At 44.9% G+C, this 18,237-nt stretch overlaps 1 protein-coding gene and 1 pseudogene across 1 annotated transcript; one reads left to right on the top strand and one right to left on the bottom strand.

The window, feature by feature from the left end:
• The first annotated feature begins 10,119 nt into the window (after nucleotides 1-10,119).
• On the top strand, nucleotides 10,120-11,704 carry LOC141437460 (actin, muscle-type A2). The gene is made up of 2 exons (XM_074100850.1): nucleotides 10,120-10,150; nucleotides 10,422-11,704. Exon 2 carries the CDS (start codon nucleotides 10,478-10,480, stop codon nucleotides 11,606-11,608), a length of 1,131 nt encoding a protein of 376 aa, XP_073956951.1. The 5' UTR covers nucleotides 10,120-10,150; nucleotides 10,422-10,477; the 3' UTR covers nucleotides 11,609-11,704.
• Nucleotides 11,705-13,636: 1,932 nt separating this feature from the next.
• LOC141437247 (calcitonin gene-related peptide type 1 receptor-like) lies at nucleotides 13,637-16,344 on the bottom strand (annotated as a pseudogene).
• Nucleotides 16,345-18,237: the final 1,893 nt, after the last annotated feature.

Below are 18,237 nucleotides of genomic sequence, written 5' to 3'. Positions count from 1 at the left end.
AAATCTCAGCCACGCAAGGCACAGCCCAAAATACAACTTAGGGTTTTGCCATTAGAGGAACCAATACCGTCCACATCGACGGCACAGCAGGACACTACTTCATAGCCCTCCTGGACCGAGGTAGTAAGACGCAAGACAAAGGCCAAAGCGCAAAAGGCCTTACAAGCTGAGCCGAAAACGAGTCTGAAGGTGAAAAAAACCAACGACAGCCAAGAAACTTACGGCACCAAATACTGCTGCTGTTTTGTTAACCCTTAGGCCAGAAGCTGACACGACGTACCTGGCTGCTATGCAGAAGGTCACGTCGTCCCTCAAATTGGCTGGCTTAGGGATTGAAAGCGTCAAGGTCCGTAAGTCGGCCACGGGGCGCGCCTTATAGAGGTACCAGGAGCCAGCAGTGGCAGGGCTGCTGATGATCTGGCGGAAAAAATAAATCAGGTGATAGGCGACGTGGCCTCAGTACAAAGACCAGCAAAACTGCGGACCTCCGGGTTACCGGATTTGATGAATCGGTAACAGCGGTGGATTTAAAGACGGTAATAGTCCTCAAGGGTGGCTGCTCTACAGAGCAGGTTCAGGTAGGCCCGATTAGGCTCCTGGCGAGTGGCTCTGGATCTGCCCTTGTGCGATGCCCAATCACAGCCGCCAATTCCCTCCTAACAGCCGGAAAAATTCTGGTGAGATGGTCGGCCGCCCATATCAAGGCGTTAGAGCAGAGACCTATGAGGTGCTACAGGTACCTGGGGACGGGTCATACCAGAGCACTTTGCCCATCGCCTGTGGACAGAGGCGACTTGTGCTTCAGGTGTTCCAAACCTGGACACAAGTCTGCCGAGTGTCAGGCGGAGCCCTTCTGTGGGGCATGTCACCATGCCAAGCGCCCAGCGGGGCACGTGATGGGAGGGCTAGCATGTGAGCCTCCTTCCATGAAAGGCCGGGATAGCCCAATAAGTTCAAACACCCAAAGGGCAGCAGGGGGCAATACAATGGACGTCTAAATGCCAGTACACCAACAGCATCTAGATTAAACTTGCTTATGCAAGTCATGGCGGAGTGGGAATTGGCATTAGCGGTGGTGGCTGAGCCTTATTTTGTTCCCTCTCAGGCTAACTGGGCCGGGGCAACAGATGGCGGGGTGGCGATTGTTGTGCCTACCATAGGTGACTTCCCGTCCCTATCCAAAATAGAGAATGGGCCGGGCTACGTGGCGGTTAAATGGGGGGAAATAGCAGTAATTGCTACATACTTCTCCCTTAACCGACCACTTTTTGAATTTGAAACATATTTGGAAGAATTGGGAAGAGTTGTGGGAAGGTGCGCCCCGGCTCAGCTATTACTCATGGGGGATCTGAATGCGAAAAACGCTGCTTGGGGATCCCCACATACGGATCCCAAAGGAGAGGTTCTTCGGGACCGGGTGCTAGCGACTGGTCTCGATATACTTAACCAGGGCAACGTCAATACGTGTGTGCGTCGGCAGGGGGGATCCATCGTGGACATAACGTTTGCGACCCCTGTACTAGCCGCACAAATTACCGATTGGCGTGTCCTGGAGGATGAAGAGACACTTTCAGACCATCGCTTTCAGAACTGTAATCCCGCCGCGTTACCGTGGCACGCTGAATGAAGATGATTCGTTTATTAATTGCTCGTATGTTTTTTAGAATTAGATTAGGTACCTACGTAGACTGACATTTAGTTATAAAGTTCATTGTCAAATAAATAAAAAATAATAAATAATGACAAATCACCTCAAAATTTTGTTAGATGCTGTTGTTGTGATAAAAATCCATAATATCTACTTTGGGTAACTTTTTATTAACACGCTTATATTATTATTATTAGCATCACTTGTGTGCGTTACCGGCAGCCAGGTATATTTTAAGAGAGGTTAAAGTTACGTATTTCTGTAACTTAACCAGTCATTGTAGCGATACAGTTGTATAGCTACCCATATAGCGATATCTTTATAGGTTAGCTATACCGACGGGCTCGCCAGTAGTCTCTCGCCCATAGGACTGTGTACTCGTCCTTTTGGGAATAAATATTAGTTAACAGTATTCTTGGTTTATAATCAGTGACTCTCCCCAAATTGATATAACTCAAGGAATGCTTCAACATTAATTTAATAAATAAACTAAAATTCAGACTTTGTTAACTTTCTAACAAAATTATAATTGCCAGCAATGTACAGCAAAGTAACTTGACAAGTAATAAACAGTATCGTCAGGGGGCCTACCACGCTCTCTTAATACGATTCAGTTTAGGCTCTAAACTGAACTGCATCGCTATTTCGTACCACGACGTTACTTTTGCGATTCAGTTCCAGCACGGTTTAGCGACAGCGATACAGACATTTTCATTCACTCACTTCAAGCGGTTTTCGTACCATGACGCGTAACTTGAGTGGGAATTGAATCGATTCAGTGTCAAATTTAGCGATTCAGTATAAGTTACTCATTCTGTCAATTCTTTTGGAATTTTAAGTGTTTTACTTGGAATATTTTAAATAAGTATTCAAGAACTTTTAAACTTTTATTCAAGTTTTATAACTTTTCATAGGTACTCACGACATTGTCATTCTTAACTCCTCATTGATAAAACTTATTTTTCAGTGAGAAAAGAGACTCGTGGATTAGTGACAGCGTAAACATTTTATTTGTAATCAACACAACGGTTGCTAAGAACACGGAATGACATAGAGTTATGGTTTTCCAAAATAAGGAGGTTTTAGTGTACAATATTTGGTTTGCATATAGCGGCATCCCTTTCGCGACTTAGCGTTTCAGTTTCGGACCAGAGACAATATCGGTCTTTCATTCATTTGTAAACCATTGAGACTCAGCTCTGAGAAATAAACGTCGTGGTACCAATTTCGACGATTCAGTCTAGGTGCCTAAATTTAATTGCTCTGCGTTTGGATCGTTTATGAAAAGATCATGGTAGGCCCCCAGCTATCATTTACACTTACTTGCTGTACATTGCTGGCAATTATAATTTTGTTAGGAAATTAACAGTCTCAATTTTAATTCATTTTTTTATAATGGAAAAATTATGTAATTATATTTAATATAGATTAAATTAAATTAAATAATAATAATTATAAGAAGACAAAGAAAACTTACCTAAGAAACCTTAACTAAATATGTATATCTATAAGTTAATTAAATTAATGTCATGGGTAAGTTACAGAAATACGTTACTTTAACTATTACTTATTCTGTGCTTTAACCAAGCTTTAAACTTACTTAAAAAAAGCTTGGCTGCCGGTTAACTAAAACACAATAAGGGCCACTTGATCTTCACCATAAGATCAAAAATATACTCAGCGGCACAAAATTTATCAAAATTATTATCATCGTTAAATAGTTTCAATTAAATGAAATATAAAAAGTGGATTAAGTAGGCCGATGATGATGATGATGATGATGATGAAATATAAAAAAAGTGTATGCATATTGTGTGTATATATGTATATATATAATATAGTATATGTGTATGTATGTATGTGTATGTGTATGCATATTTGCGTATATGTGTGTGTGTGTGTGTGGTTTATGTTTATGAAAACATTTAAGACAATTCTTTTTCGCGGAGTCTTTTTTGCGGATGATACTTCATAATCATAATTGAATTGTCGCGGCAGGTTGGTCGGCTTGGCATTAGGGGATTTAAATCAGTTAAATAAGAAATAAAAAGTAATATGCAATAACAATACATAAATACAATACAATTACTCTTTATTGTACTCTTTATTGTGTATTGTAATATTCGCGAATTGTAACAATTTATCTGTAGGATTTGAACTAAACATGGCTTGATTGTGTGTAAATCTTAGACGAGAAGGTGGAAGAAAGCTTAAGGTGAAAAATAAATTAAAATTTCATGTAGGTATCAATATCACCAAATGAACCACCACAGGGGATTGTTGGGTATTTGATAAAGCGCGATGTTAATTTTCAATTATTGCATGACTAAACTTTGTTAGATTTAGGAGCCTGCTGTTTGTTTGCATTGCATCGGCCGGTGCTTGCCGTGCGGCTCGGAGCCGGCGCCGGTATGCGGGTGTGCGCGCATCTACCCCCTTGGCTAAAAAAATGTCTGCGCCGTGTCCGCGCCGCCGCGCATTCCCGGCTGCTGCAATGTAGATAAACTTTTTACCCATAAATAGTAGCATGTATTTAAGTTTAATTAAAATCTCAATGTAAGTGAAGTTTATATATCTTCTTTTTGAGAAATAAATGTTCTTAAACCTGAAAAATATTTTTGGACGGAATGGTATTTTTGTATGAAACAAAATAAATATTACTACACAATACTTAAATAATATATTATGTATATAATTGATTCTTAGGTTATTAAATACATACACTGAAAATATCCGTACACAAAATGTACTCGTATACAAAATGACCTATTGATGCATACATTTGAGGGCCAGTTTTATTGCCGCTCAGCATGTATTTACTTTTTTATTTTACAAAATTCCATATCATTTTATTGCATGACGCAATATTAATCGCTTTCGATTCGTCCCTCTATTACTTCTACTTTCGTCGTTTTCTCTCTCATACAGTCAACTTTCCTTTTCACAGATTTTCATAAACGGAAAAATATTATTTTTCCACAACTTTGACGCCAGTGTCGGCTGTTTGACTCGTCTTATTATTCATCTAGGTATTCAACTTTTTGTCTTTTGATGATGATTCAAGGCACTTTAATTTCAAAATTGTGTAATTATTTTAAATCCTGTGTTATATTTTAATTATAAACCGTTGGGCCTTTTATATTTCAAAATTGTAACGAACTTTCTTTTTCAAATTTAATTTACCTTAATTTTTGTATTTCTATTTTTAAAATTCTTCGAACGATCTTCTACCACCTCCAACATTACGGCTGACCTGATGATTAGGAAGCTCATCTGAACCTTGCCTAAACAAGTGCTAATTTCAGGGCGGCACAGCACGGTCTGGGACTGACCCATCACCGTTTCACACCAACACCTTCTGCATGGCTGCCTGGAACCGAAGCCCTTGACCTTCCTCTTTCTGCAAGGCCATATTGCTGCTGCTTGCTGGCCCTGGAGCCCCTACTGCCTCCAGCCTTTGTCCAGCACCGTTGGTCTGCGCTTCGGACTCTAATCCAGGGAAGCCTCCCCGAGAAACGCCTTCCAACTCAACTCTCTCGTATCCGCGACCCTCGAGATTCTTTTTTCTGTCAGTGAAACCTTAGGGGCTAAATATACGTCTAAAAACTTTATTTTGTTTTTCTCAAATTGAACCCCTAGGGTCCCACTTGCAAAAAGGTTTATTTTTTATTTTACCACTTTGTCGTCGTGATTGATATGTATAGTCATGCCAAACTACAGCTTTCCAGTACTAACGGTCTCTGAGATTAGCCGCGGACGGACGGACAGACAGACAGACAGACAGACGGACAGACATGGCGAAACTATAAGGGTTCCTTGTTGACTACGGAACCCTAAAAAGTGCATAATTTCGCTAATGTGGGAGCGTTGCGCGCGCGCAGTATACGTCTTCCCGCTGGGCGCGACAGAAATAACTCCACGACAATAATTATATGTATTGGCATTGAGCGTTGAATCAATCAGCGCACGTCGCCCGCGCCCTGCGGATACCTCGCTTAGGGCTGCGCTAGGCCGACTGTATTCCAACTGCAGCATAACTGCCAACCACCGTTTGCGCATACTTTTTCCATCGCAGTTCCATTGCAGTTGGCAAGATTGCACGCAAACTGCACGCTAGCCGCAATGTTTTTGCGGTTATGGCATTAAAACTTGCTTAGCCTACTAAAATTAACTAAGTACCTAATTGTTTATTATTTGTTTTAAAAAATATTCCGATATACATATTTTAGCAGATGCTTAGGCTAGGCTAGCCAAGTGTAAAAATTCAGGAATTCTTAATTGAAGTTGACAAATGTTTTCTCATTGGTCGATGTTTAAAGTGCACAGCGTTGAAAATTGCAATTGCATTTTAATTATTATATTTGAGTACCTGCACACTGCGCTTCTATTGTTTTGCTTACGGATTCACTGAAAATCAGCGTCTTTGCATTTCATGCTGAGTGAAATCTTTTTTTGGAATCACCTCAACAATAAATTCACTATACCTTTGTTTCTTAGACAGGCTTTATAAAAACTGATATTGTTGTGATGTTTTTCAAAATAAATCATTCATTCATTCATTCAAATTTACCACGAGCATTACAGTGAAGGAAAACATTGTGAGGAAATCTGCACAAATCTACGAAACAATTCAATGGTGTGTGCGAAGTTCCTAATCCGCACTGGGCCCGCGCGGGAACTACCAACGGCTTCTCATTCTGAGAGGAGCCCTATGCCCAGCAGTGGGACGGAAATAGGCTGGGATGATGATGATGACTCCAAAGATAGTAAAGGTTTTGTTTGAATATGTTTCTGTGAATAAAGGAATCATTCATTCGTTTAAGGGTTCTTATTTTGAAAATGAAATCAGATGGTAGAAAATACCTGAGCATACTTATTCTAGTTTAAGAGACACAGTATACAATATGTATACCTATTTCAAGGAGGAAACGCGCGGCTGCCGCTGCCAACATCTTCGGGACCTTGCCTAAGGGGTACTCTTTAAGTACCTAATTTGTTTTAGTTTTAGGTTTTATTTTAATTTTATGTAATACTTTAAGTTTTATTAATTTAATTTATTATCTAATTTAATTATTCTTAATTGTAAACATTATTGTTTATTATCTGGTCACATTAAATTCATCAATATGTTTAATTTATTTTCATTTAAGATAATCGATTTGCCAAAAAAGCACAATGAATGGATTTTCGCCTAAGTAGGTAATAGGTAGGTATAATGTTCAAAAGTTTTGAACTCATTTATAAGGAATTTTCATTTTTTGTTCGCCAAAATTCTTTCCGAAAAGTGAATTCCCATACACAATGTTCTTTCAGATCAGTTTAATTCCTCGCCTACCTAAATATTTTTTTGAAAATCGAATGAGAGGTATTATTTTTTTATAATTGCTTAACTGATGAAATGATCCAGCCTGGAGGCTGAGCAGCCCGCCGCGTGGGGCGCTGCGCCGCCCGCCGCCGCCGCCGCTCTTATCTATAAGCATTGAGGTCGTCCGCCGGTCGTCCCATCGACGTCTGCGATTTACTTTCAATTTTAATTTTAGCGCAACCTTCAAGCAGCGTGCGCGACGTTTGGGCAACTACCGTAAAAGGAGCGACTCGCCCGCGCTCCGCGGTCGTCGCAGGCGCAGGTGATCTTTACCACTACGACTGCGATCAGTCGCATGATGCATAACGAAAAAATGCAAATGTTTATAATCAGAATCTGATCGCCATAAAACATGAAAATTAAGCTTTTATTTTAACCGTGTCCCTGTTAGAAAATATTCTTTAAATAACACTGCAACTAAAAAACCTGAAAGTATACTAACTGGGGCTGAGAATCGAAACGAGATACCTTCTCGTCATTGTGTGGCGCGTGTTTCACCATAAATTACTTATTATACATACACCAACAAGATATACACTCATAAGTTATGGACAGTAAAATAGGGTACTGTACGTACGTACGGGTATACATAATATACACAGATGGGGTTCGATTTCCAGCTCTAGCTACAGTTTTCTGGCTTCTTACAAAACAGTAACAAAAAAAATCTGCTTGTAATGTAACATAACTTGAGTGACTACAAAACACAAAACTAAGGCCTATTAGGTAGCTAAAAGTTAGGTGATGTCTTACAAGACCAGTTTTGTAATATTAACATATAGTTTTGGTTCCTAATTAGTCAATTTTGGCTAATTGGTATCGAAATTCAGCTATTCATGTTATCTATTATTATTATTATTAATTATAATATTTTTTGTTTATTATGTAAGCTAGTAGTTCAGCTATTCTTTTTTTTTCAGTGTTCTTTTGTAGGTACATGCACCAAAATTGAGACTTATATTTCAAAAATAAAAATACAATATGGTGATACTCCTTATATAACATAGTGATGTTCCTTATATTTTCAAGCAAAAGTCCCAATATTTAAGTAATTTCGAAGAAGAAAGTGATAATAAAGTCATATACACGTTGCAAGTCGAAACGAGAGGCAATAAACTGCAACCCTCATAAACTTTTACTATGGCAATATTGTCTCAAAAGTCACATAAGATCTTGTGTATACGTCCTAAGATATTCAAGGTCACAAAAGTAGGTTTTTTTGCAACTATCTCGCTTCTTATGGTTTTGAAGATATTTTAATTTATTACGAAATTAGAGAGCTGTAATTTGTCTAAAGGTATTATTTATTTATTTACTTAATTTAAATTAGGTACGTTTTTACACGTTTTACCGTAATTAGATAGAACGTGAAAGGCGCGCCTTGCCAGCCATACATAGCCCTACACAGCACAGCATAGGGCAGGGTATAAATCACTAAAGCTAGAAAGCTGAGAGTTGCTGACATGTGGAGAGTTGTAGCTGAAATGTTGTTGATATTTTTTATTTCCAATCCCCAAAGTACGATTAAGTACCTATTATAAGCAAAATCTATTTATGTTATAAAACAAGGTAAATGTAAATGATTAAATTACAAAAACGCATAAATGTCATATCTGTTCCAAAACGGAATCGGTCCATTGGTTTAGAGCACAAACGAGAGTAGAGAGAGAGAGAGAGGGCGGAGACAGGCGAGAGTACCTGCGGGCTGCCGCATGAGTTGGCCTAACAGGATTCCGTTTTTCCTTTCTAGGCGATGAATTATAAATTATCGCATGAATTTTGGGATATTTTATTTTTATAATTTTAGAAAAGTAATGATGATGTTGACGAGAGATCGCTCTGAAGCGAAAAGGCTGCCTATTGTTTACCTTCTTTATTTTCTCTATGTATTATCTACATAGAGCAGAGGTATGTACCATCGGCCAAATAAGTGGTATATCAATTTTTAAACAAGTTCCTATCAAATGAATATGGCGCTAAAGTAGAACTTTCAAGTTGACAGACACGTCTATTGGCATTATTGTTTTATGACATGCAAACGATTATCAGCTTTAGGGTGGTAGACCACATATTTGCCTGATGGTACATACCTCTGCTTTCTGTACTTCTTGCTATATAATTGTGGTATTCAGTAAAAAGTAATTGTATTGTAATGTATGATGGGTCAGTTTTTTGGTTGCCATCTGCAGGGACGGTCATCATCATCACAATACAATACCAGTACAATGAGTATTTATTAAACACACAATATAGTAGGCAAGTACAAAAAAAAGAGGCACGTAGAGAAAAAATACAAGGTAAGGTAAGCAATAATCAATGCGATGTTATCGCTTCTTCGAAATAAAAAAATGGTCCCAATTGTCAAAGATTCATTTTTGATATCATCTGTATGTACTTACCTATCTTTTTAATGACATGGCGTTATGGCGTGGTATGGTGTCGTTGTATTGTAGCCGACTCTACAACGTCTTCTGATTAAAAAATAAATAAAAAGTAATGCAACAATCTTCTTATCGACATGCTTACTTAATACTCCATTTAGGATGATTTTCTTAATTAAAACTGCAAACATAGTTAAATTATTATTATTATGATTTCGCAAAAAATCTAAGTTTAAGATTATTTTATTTCTCCAGCCTCGTGCAGCCAGTTCCTGGTGTCAGGAGGTATACGAGTACTCAACACAAAACACGCAACTCCGAAATGAAGAATCAATTTTTTCCATGATAAGAATATACCAAGAACAGCGCGTCGTTTTGGAAACTCACCTCTTATGTCTTTTTAGATTAGTGTCAGAATCTAAAGATCTTGATAAAAAATCTGCATGATAACGATACTAACCCACGGACCAATGTTTTCCCGGTCGTAAGTACGCCAGCCAAAATAAGTAATCTAAATGCGATTGAATACTATCGCGCGGCGGCGGTTGACAATGCACTCGAAATAAACAACGGGCACGACGCGGATGCTCTTACATGGCAGTCGGCGCGCGCGCCGCCCGCGGCGGGAAGCGCCTTGTAGGGCGGCGGTGCGCGGGGCGGGGAGGGGGAGGGGGAGGGAGGGGGGGGGAGCGCAGTATAAAGCCGCGCGCCGCGCGCCGCCGCCTACTGCCGCCGCGCCGCCCGACACCCCACAGCGTGAGTGTCGACTTCAGCGAAACCTTTTCTATTTCTAACTCGCTACAGAATATCTGAACTCTATCAGTTTGTGCCAGTGAATACACAGACGATTTTGCGTGATCAGAGCACTGGGACGCGTTGTTGGAAATTAAATTAAAAGTAAAGAGTACAGCCGGTGCTGATTGATCACAGTCTTCATCGGTAAAGTCTGATCTGACGTAACGCGACTCGGGGCGGGACGAAGTGAATCGGTGCATTGTAATTTTGACGGTGTCATCGTTTGTTGCAGGACTCCGAGCGGGTTCTATCTTGTGAGCAGCGACCGCGAGCGAAGCGACAGTCAGGATGTGCGACGACGATGCGGGCGCGCTGGTGGTGGACAACGGGTCCGGCATGTGCAAGGCGGGGTTCGCGGGCGACGACGCGCCGCGCGCCGTGTTCCCGTCCATCGTGGGCCGCCCGCGCCACCAGGGCGTCATGGTCGGCATGGGACAGAAGGACTCCTACGTGGGAGACGAGGCCCAGAGCAAGCGAGGCATCCTCACCCTCAAGTACCCCATCGAGCACGGCATCATCACCAACTGGGACGACATGGAGAAGATCTGGCACCACACCTTCTACAACGAGCTGCGCGTCGCGCCCGAGGAGCACCCCATCCTGCTGACGGAGGCGCCCCTCAACCCGAAGGCGAATCGCGAAAAGATGACTCAGATCATGTTCGAGACGTTCAACTGCCCCGCGATGTACGTCGCGATCCAGGCCGTGCTGTCGCTGTACGCGTCCGGTCGCACCACCGGCATCGTGCTGGACTCCGGCGACGGCGTGTCCCACACGGTCCCCATCTACGAGGGCTACGCGCTGCCGCACGCCATCCTCCGGCTGGACCTGGCCGGCCGCGACCTGACCGACTACCTGATGAAGATCCTGACGGAGCGCGGCTACTCGTTCACGACGACGGCCGAGCGCGAGATCGTGCGCGACATCAAGGAGAAGCTGTGCTACGTGGCGCTGGACTTCGAGCAGGAGATGCAGACGGCGGCCGCGTCCACGTCGCTGGAGAAGTCGTACGAGCTGCCGGACGGGCAGGTCATCACGATCGGCAACGAGCGCTTCCGCTGTCCGGAGGCGCTGTTCCAGCCGTCCTTCCTGGGCATGGAGTCGTGCGGCATCCACGAGACCGTGTACAACTCCATCATGAAGTGCGACGTGGACATCCGCAAGGACCTGTACGCCAACACGGTGCTGTCCGGCGGCACCACCATGTACCCCGGCATCGCCGACCGGATGCAGAAGGAGATCACCGCCCTCGCGCCCTCCACCATCAAGATCAAGATCATCGCGCCGCCCGAGAGGAAGTACTCCGTCTGGATCGGCGGCTCCATCCTGGCCTCGCTCTCCACCTTCCAGCAGATGTGGATCTCCAAGCAGGAGTACGACGAGTCGGGCCCCGGCATCGTGCACCGCAAGTGCTTCTAGGCGCGCCCGCCCCCGCCTCCCCTCGCCCCCGCCCCCGCTCCGCTGCGGAACCCGCGAGTTCCGTCGTTTCGCTTTTACTCAAATTTTATACGCACTGCGGTGTCAATGTATTTATTTTGTATTCGCTGTCGGAGACTGCACGCTCTTGCGTTATCGTGTAAGTGGGTTAATTTTTAAGTTTACGTTGTTTAATAATATAACTTTTGTTACTGACTTTGGTGTCTGATTTGATACCAACTTAACAACTCTTCGGCTGCGCGTCATCGCCGCACGCGGCGCTCGACTCTCGCTTTACATTTACACTGCAGACCTCTGCATCGCTACACGCCATCACACAGCTACATGAATTTCAGCTTGAAAGCTAACTATAATCATTCCGTGACACATTGCTTAAATGCCTGCAACTATTCTTATTTTAGCAGCTGTAGGCGCGGACGCTGTCCGTAAAAGGAGGCACTTATAAATAAACAACGAGGCAAGAATCGAAGTAGTTTAAATTAGCGGCGTATCGATGCAGCTGCCAATGATCGGCGGACGACGACTCCGCAAATAACCGGCGACGCTGCACTTTCACTGACAATCAATACCAGGTGTATAATTAGTGCACGAAAGGTGGTTAAAAGTATGTAGGTACCTATTGAGAGCAAATTTTCCAAATCACAACCATGATTCCATTTAAAAATAGCGAAAAATTGTATTTTAATTAACTATTCTATTCTATTCTAAATATGTGTTATATGTGCAGCTGGTAGTATACCTACATACCAAGTAGTATATTATTCACTATTCAAAGTTTCGAAATTTAAAGCTAGAGCAGCAATTCTGTAACAATACAATACATAATAATAAGTAGATTGATACCATTGTCGAATGAATTTTCATGCGCGTGACTAATAAAAATTGGCTTCCTGGACGTATTGATACTCTTAATGTTCTTGCTCGAGACAATACGTGATTTACTAACTATAAGTTAAGAAGACAAAACAATATACCGCTATGTTCGATTTGTCTCCCTACATAACATTTTCCACCGCGATAATATTAATTTTTATATTGTCACATACTCGTAGGAAGGACAAAGCATACATATAATATGATAGTAGGACAAAGCTCTAAAAATATCTAGGTAACACAACTATTCGTGCAGCTTTTGGAGCGTGTAATGATGTTTTTGAGTTCTTTGTTCTATGTAATATTATTGCTGGCAGTTATTTGAGGAGTATCAGTGTACGCGAGGTTCCGCTGCCAGACACCGGTGGTCGGCCGCCGTGAGCGACGCGCTGGGGAACTGACACTATACTATACCTACAAATTATTTTTCATGACAATTGCTCGTAAACAGTGTCGTAACATGCAAGCTACCTTAGTTGCAACCCCCCAAATAAAACCCTCGACCTTAATGTGCTTGTCATGAAACCCGTGGTCGGTAAATGAGTCATTGCGCGTACACATTTTCATGCCATGAAGCCCAAGGACGGTAAATGAGTCGGTGCCCGTACTGATGGCGCTGCGCGCGCTGCTGCATGCAGCACTACATGGTCTACATGCACACGCACGTTGCGGCGCATGCCGAGTGCCGAGTGCCGAGGGAGGTAGAGGGCGACGCTGCCAAGAGCACAGCCTAAGATATCGCCCATATTTGGAAGAATTATATTTTTTCTTTTACAAATATAAAATTTTACTTGCAAATGTGATGAAAAACATTGTATGTCGCACGGGCGGTACTATAATTACGAACATCGACTCATTAAAGCCCTCAGTCTTCGACTTCGGGCTTCTAATAGACTCTCGTTCGTAATTCCTTATTTACCGCCCTTAAGACACAATGTACTAATACAAACCTCTATTTAGTACATGATAATGTAACACCGTTGTTAAGTGTCTCACGCTTAACCCATGCTGGCCGGACTTGGGGTCATTATACGAAAAAATATGAATAAGATTTTGGCCCTTTACAACCAGTTTAATTAATAATTATATTGTAGCCTTTTTTTCGAACATAATATATAGGAAATAAAACAAAAGAAGTGTGTATAGTTTACCACTTTTATTAAAAAATAATAATTTAACTTCTACAAAAAAAGTGTAGACTATGTAATCAATCATTATCAGTAGGTACATACTGTAATACTTATCATATCAGTACCTACTGTAAACGCTTACTGGTACAAGGGGGACGTATCTGAATATCGAAAATTAATATATCTAAAGTTAAAAAGCCGACGGTCAAAATATCGAAAGTAGGTTAGGTTCGATATTTTGAAAGTCAATATTTTTACTATTGATATTTCAATTTTCGATATTCAGATACGTGCCCGGTACGGTACCTACAAGAGTTGATAGTCTTATGATAACGTCTCGGAATAGCGGAATAGCGACTGTCGCTTGTTATGACGGGCATCACTTATTACGTTACGAGTTTCGTGGTATCAGGGCTGTTCTTGTCAAGCGCACAGCCGGCTGAGCAAGCGGACTCGGTAGCAATATTACTGACATTAAATTCTGGAAAGGACTTCTTTCGAGTGTGTAGTTTGGGTGTTCACGTCGTGATTTCTGTTTTATACAGTTACATATTTTTTTTTTAGTTCTTTTGACTGTTTATAAATATCGTAATGGGTTTTTTCTACTGGCAAAGAAATAACATTGATGTTTTGAGATAACATAATCGAAGGTAGTTGTTGGGCGGGGAGGCAAGTAAAACGGTGACGCGTGTAACACAGTGTATATTATATTCAACTTATAAAATTATGTACAAATGTACAAGAATCAGCAATACCTACTTACTGTACTGTACACGGCGGCGACGGAGTCGCGGGCCTTTAGCGTTTCCTTTTCCCATTGCGTATTTACAGCGTCGCGGGCGTCGCGGACCCGGGACGCGGCGACGACCGGCCGCGCCGGACCGGGGTCGCATGAACCTCATAAAGTTCTGTACAACACGTAACACGGTCACACCCACTGTTTAATTAGAGATAGAAACCACTACAGAACATGCAGCACCTAACGAGAGAGTTAGTGTCAGTTTACACACGAAGCGTCACTCATGCAACAGTCGGCGGCGCCTACAGCAGGCGCGTGTGCGGCGGCGCCTCCTCGTCGCTGTCCACCAGCTCGAAGCGGATGTGGCGGCCGTCGCCGCGCCGGCGCTCGTCCGCGTCGCCCTCCGCGGGCGGGGCGCCCCCCGCGGGCGGGTCGCCCCCCGCGAGGGGCGCCGCCAGTCACACCTTGTCCTCGGCCCGCCCGGCGCCGCCGAGCGCACGAACTGCAACACACGCACTCGGTCAGTGGACGGCGCGCGCGCGCAGCACGGGCAGCAGGCCAGCAGGCGCGGGCTACTCACGCTGACGGTCGTGTTGGTGGTCGAGTTGGCGCGCGGCCGGAACGTGAGCACGCGCCAGCGCCGCCGCAGCTGCGCCAGCACCTCGCCGTTGCAGAAGCAGTAGAGCACGGCCACGCACAGCCCCTGCAGCGACGAGCACAGCGCCGACACGTACTCGTAGAGCAGCCACCAGCCGGCGTCGCGCCCCGGACGGAACGGCGTCAGCAGGTACTGCAGCCCCAGCAGCGGCGCCAGCAGGCACGTGGCGCGCAGCGCGTGCAGCGCGGTGGCCGAGGGCCGCGCCGCGCCCGCCGCGCCCCCCGCCCGCCGCCCGCCCGCAGCTTGGTGCACAGCACGCGCACGATGTTGCACAGGAACGCCAGGTTGAGCAGCACGGCGCCGCACACGAGCACGGCCAGCTCGGCGCGCGGGCCCGCCTCGTCCAGCCAGCACAGGTCCTCGTGGGCCAGCGCGCGGCGCGCCGCGTGCACGACGGCCGACGGCAGCGGCAGCAGCCAGCCGGCCGCCAGCAGCGCGCGCAGCAGCCGCCGCTCGGACACGAAGGCGTGCACCAGCACCGTGTGCAGGTAGAGCCCCTCGCACAGCATCCAGGTGTAGTTGGTGAGCAGCGCGTACTGCAGCGCGGCGTTGAGCGCGCGGCACCAGGCGGGGGACGCGGCCAGCGTGGCCGGCGCGCGCATGACCAGCGCGTACCACACGAGCCACAGCGCGTTGTTCAGCGCGAACGACGCGAACAGGTTCATGTGCACCGTGATGCGCGCGCAGCGCAGCGACCGGAAGTACAGCAGGATGCCCAGCGACGCCACCAGCGCCACCAGCGACACGCCGTAGCCCGCCTCGTACACCGCGATGATGTCGCTCACGTCCTGCGACCGAGAAACGCGTTAGAGCGGCGTGCGGCGTGCGGCGGACCGGCGACGGACGACGGTTACGTAAGGATGACGAACATCTTCCGCCGGCACGCAGTTGGTGTAGTTGGACCAGGGGTGGCCCGTCGTGGGGTGGCTCCACCATGACCCGTTGCCGAGGCACTCCTTGTGGGCGAGACCTGCAACGAGAGAGGGTCGATCGGTAACGGTTCGTTGCCGGCGAAGCGGTCGCGAAGCGCCCTCGGAGAGAGAGAGAAGACTCACGGTCGGAGCGGAAGCCGGGGACGAAGTCGGGGCACGGCGCGCGCGCGAGCCCGCCGGCGCGCGTGGCCGGCCAGCACTGCCACGAGTCGAACGTGCCCGGACAGTACAGCCCTGCGCACAGACACACCGTCAGTATCCCTCGTCCACGCTTTACTCGAGCGGATGTCGTCACCTGACGGCTCACCGTTGGGCGGCGCGGTGGCGTTGAGGCGCGCCTCGCAGGCGGCGCGGTCGCGCTGCTCGCGCGCGGGTCGTTCATGTCCCCCCTCACCCTCCCCCTCCCCCTCCCCCCACCCGGACTGCCACTCTCCGCTGGCGCCTGCGTCTGTCTCCCGCCGCCTCGCTTTATTCACTCATTGCAGAGTAAACCTGGAAGATACAATAGAGTTTGAGATCAAGTTACAGCAGCGGCGGTTTCGATTAATATAATCAAATGAGAACGACTGGACCCTCTTAATTTGGGTTGCGGAAAATGGTAAACTAAGTTTTGACCTAATTAAATACTCTGGAAAATTTAATTCGAAGAATGATTTTAAAGATTCGAACTGCATTATGTTCGCGCGAGATCGCGCGATGACCATCATTTTTTGTTCGTACGCACTGAGCGAGAGAAGGGCACGTTGAGGGCACGAGGCATCGATTTTAGAACAACGCTCGTTTTACGTAAAAACCTCTTAATACCAGTTCTTTATTAAATCTACATTATTGTAGAAGTTTCTTCATTTATCTGCCTCTTTGACAAAGTGGCGACCGTGACAGACACCGAAACTGCAGTGTGCGTCGGCCGACCTTATCCGTGACAGCGGTCGAGTAACGGAACTGTGGTCACATTAGCTTACTTTGAAAGTCAAGCTTTGGCAAAATTTGGTTTTAATGATTAATTTTGTATCAACTAACTGATGATACGGCGGCGGCGCGTCGTAAATCAATCGGAAGCGTATGAATAATGGCGGCGCGGAATTGCAGAGATTAAGTAATCGGCCGCTCCAATCTGGCGGAGCTATCATCAGTTATTCATGGGGCTATTAAAGTAAAAGCACCACCGGCCCGCGCGCCGGCAGCGGACCAGTTGGGTTAAATTCACAACCACAACTGAGCAGAGACTCCTCTCAAGATTTATATACCAGCATTAACCAGTTATTTACTGCGTCAAATATTATGAATGTTTTCCATTCCAGTCTCAATTGAAATTTTCCAGGCAAAAGGGTTGCGGTGAGCCAGGCGGCAGGCCCTGCCCGCATTTTTCCCGCGACACGGAGAATCAATTAGGCCTATATAGGTACTAATTGAATTCCGGCCTTTGCTCGCCGCTGCCGCTGGGTGTACAACCGAGAATCAATTCACTCCACATTCCCGTTCCCGCCACGCGGGCGGCGGCTTTGCCTATTACAATGCCTCAACTGAATCGTTTATTTACGCTGACCGGAACCTTTGATGTATGGAAGTAACACTTTCCGTGAAAAATAGGAATATTTTAGGCTATCGCGGTCATTACAATTTCATGAATTAAAGTTCGGGTTTGTTCCGCGTACCTTTATTTAAACGACACTCGATATTTCGGGGTGACCTGTCATTTTGTCGAGTTTAATTACGCAGATTTTCGTTTCGCAGACAACTATTGGCAGATTTTTCTTTTGGCCGAGCAATTTGGTATAATTACGTTGCGCCTATTATTCGTTTCACCGAGTAGTCGCTAGGCAGAATAGCGATATGCAGATTTACGTTTAGTCGATTGTTTGTTTCGTAATTGTTTCAGTTAACCGAACAACTGTTCGAAGAAACACGATAAGCAGAGTTATCACCATGGTATCAAGTATAGTTAGGTGCGACGACGAGCGCTAGCGATATATATTTATATATATTTTCTGTCTGAGATGATGAAAATGAGACCTTATGGTCCTTATGCAACTAGACTTAAATATCATCGTTATATTGAGATACTGATAACGATCAAGACTAGTATTAAGGTATTTATTCATGTGTACCCAAGTTAAAACAAATTCCATTGACATCAGAAATATTGGACCTTTTAAATAAAATAATTGTATTCTTCAGACGGTCCGTGGAGCGGATGTTCACCACGATAATCGCTTTAAATATTTCAGTACGGCGCTTTCACAATTACTTAGGTTCGATCTTTTGAGTGAAACGCTCAC

Source organism: Choristoneura fumiferana, chromosome 17 (assembly GCF_025370935.1).
Source record: "Choristoneura fumiferana chromosome 17, NRCan_CFum_1, whole genome shotgun sequence".
Taxonomy (NCBI): Eukaryota; Metazoa; Arthropoda; class Insecta; order Lepidoptera; family Tortricidae; genus Choristoneura; species Choristoneura fumiferana.
Note: the sequence above shows the minus strand (reverse complement) of the source record. Positions and strands in the feature narration are given on the sequence as shown.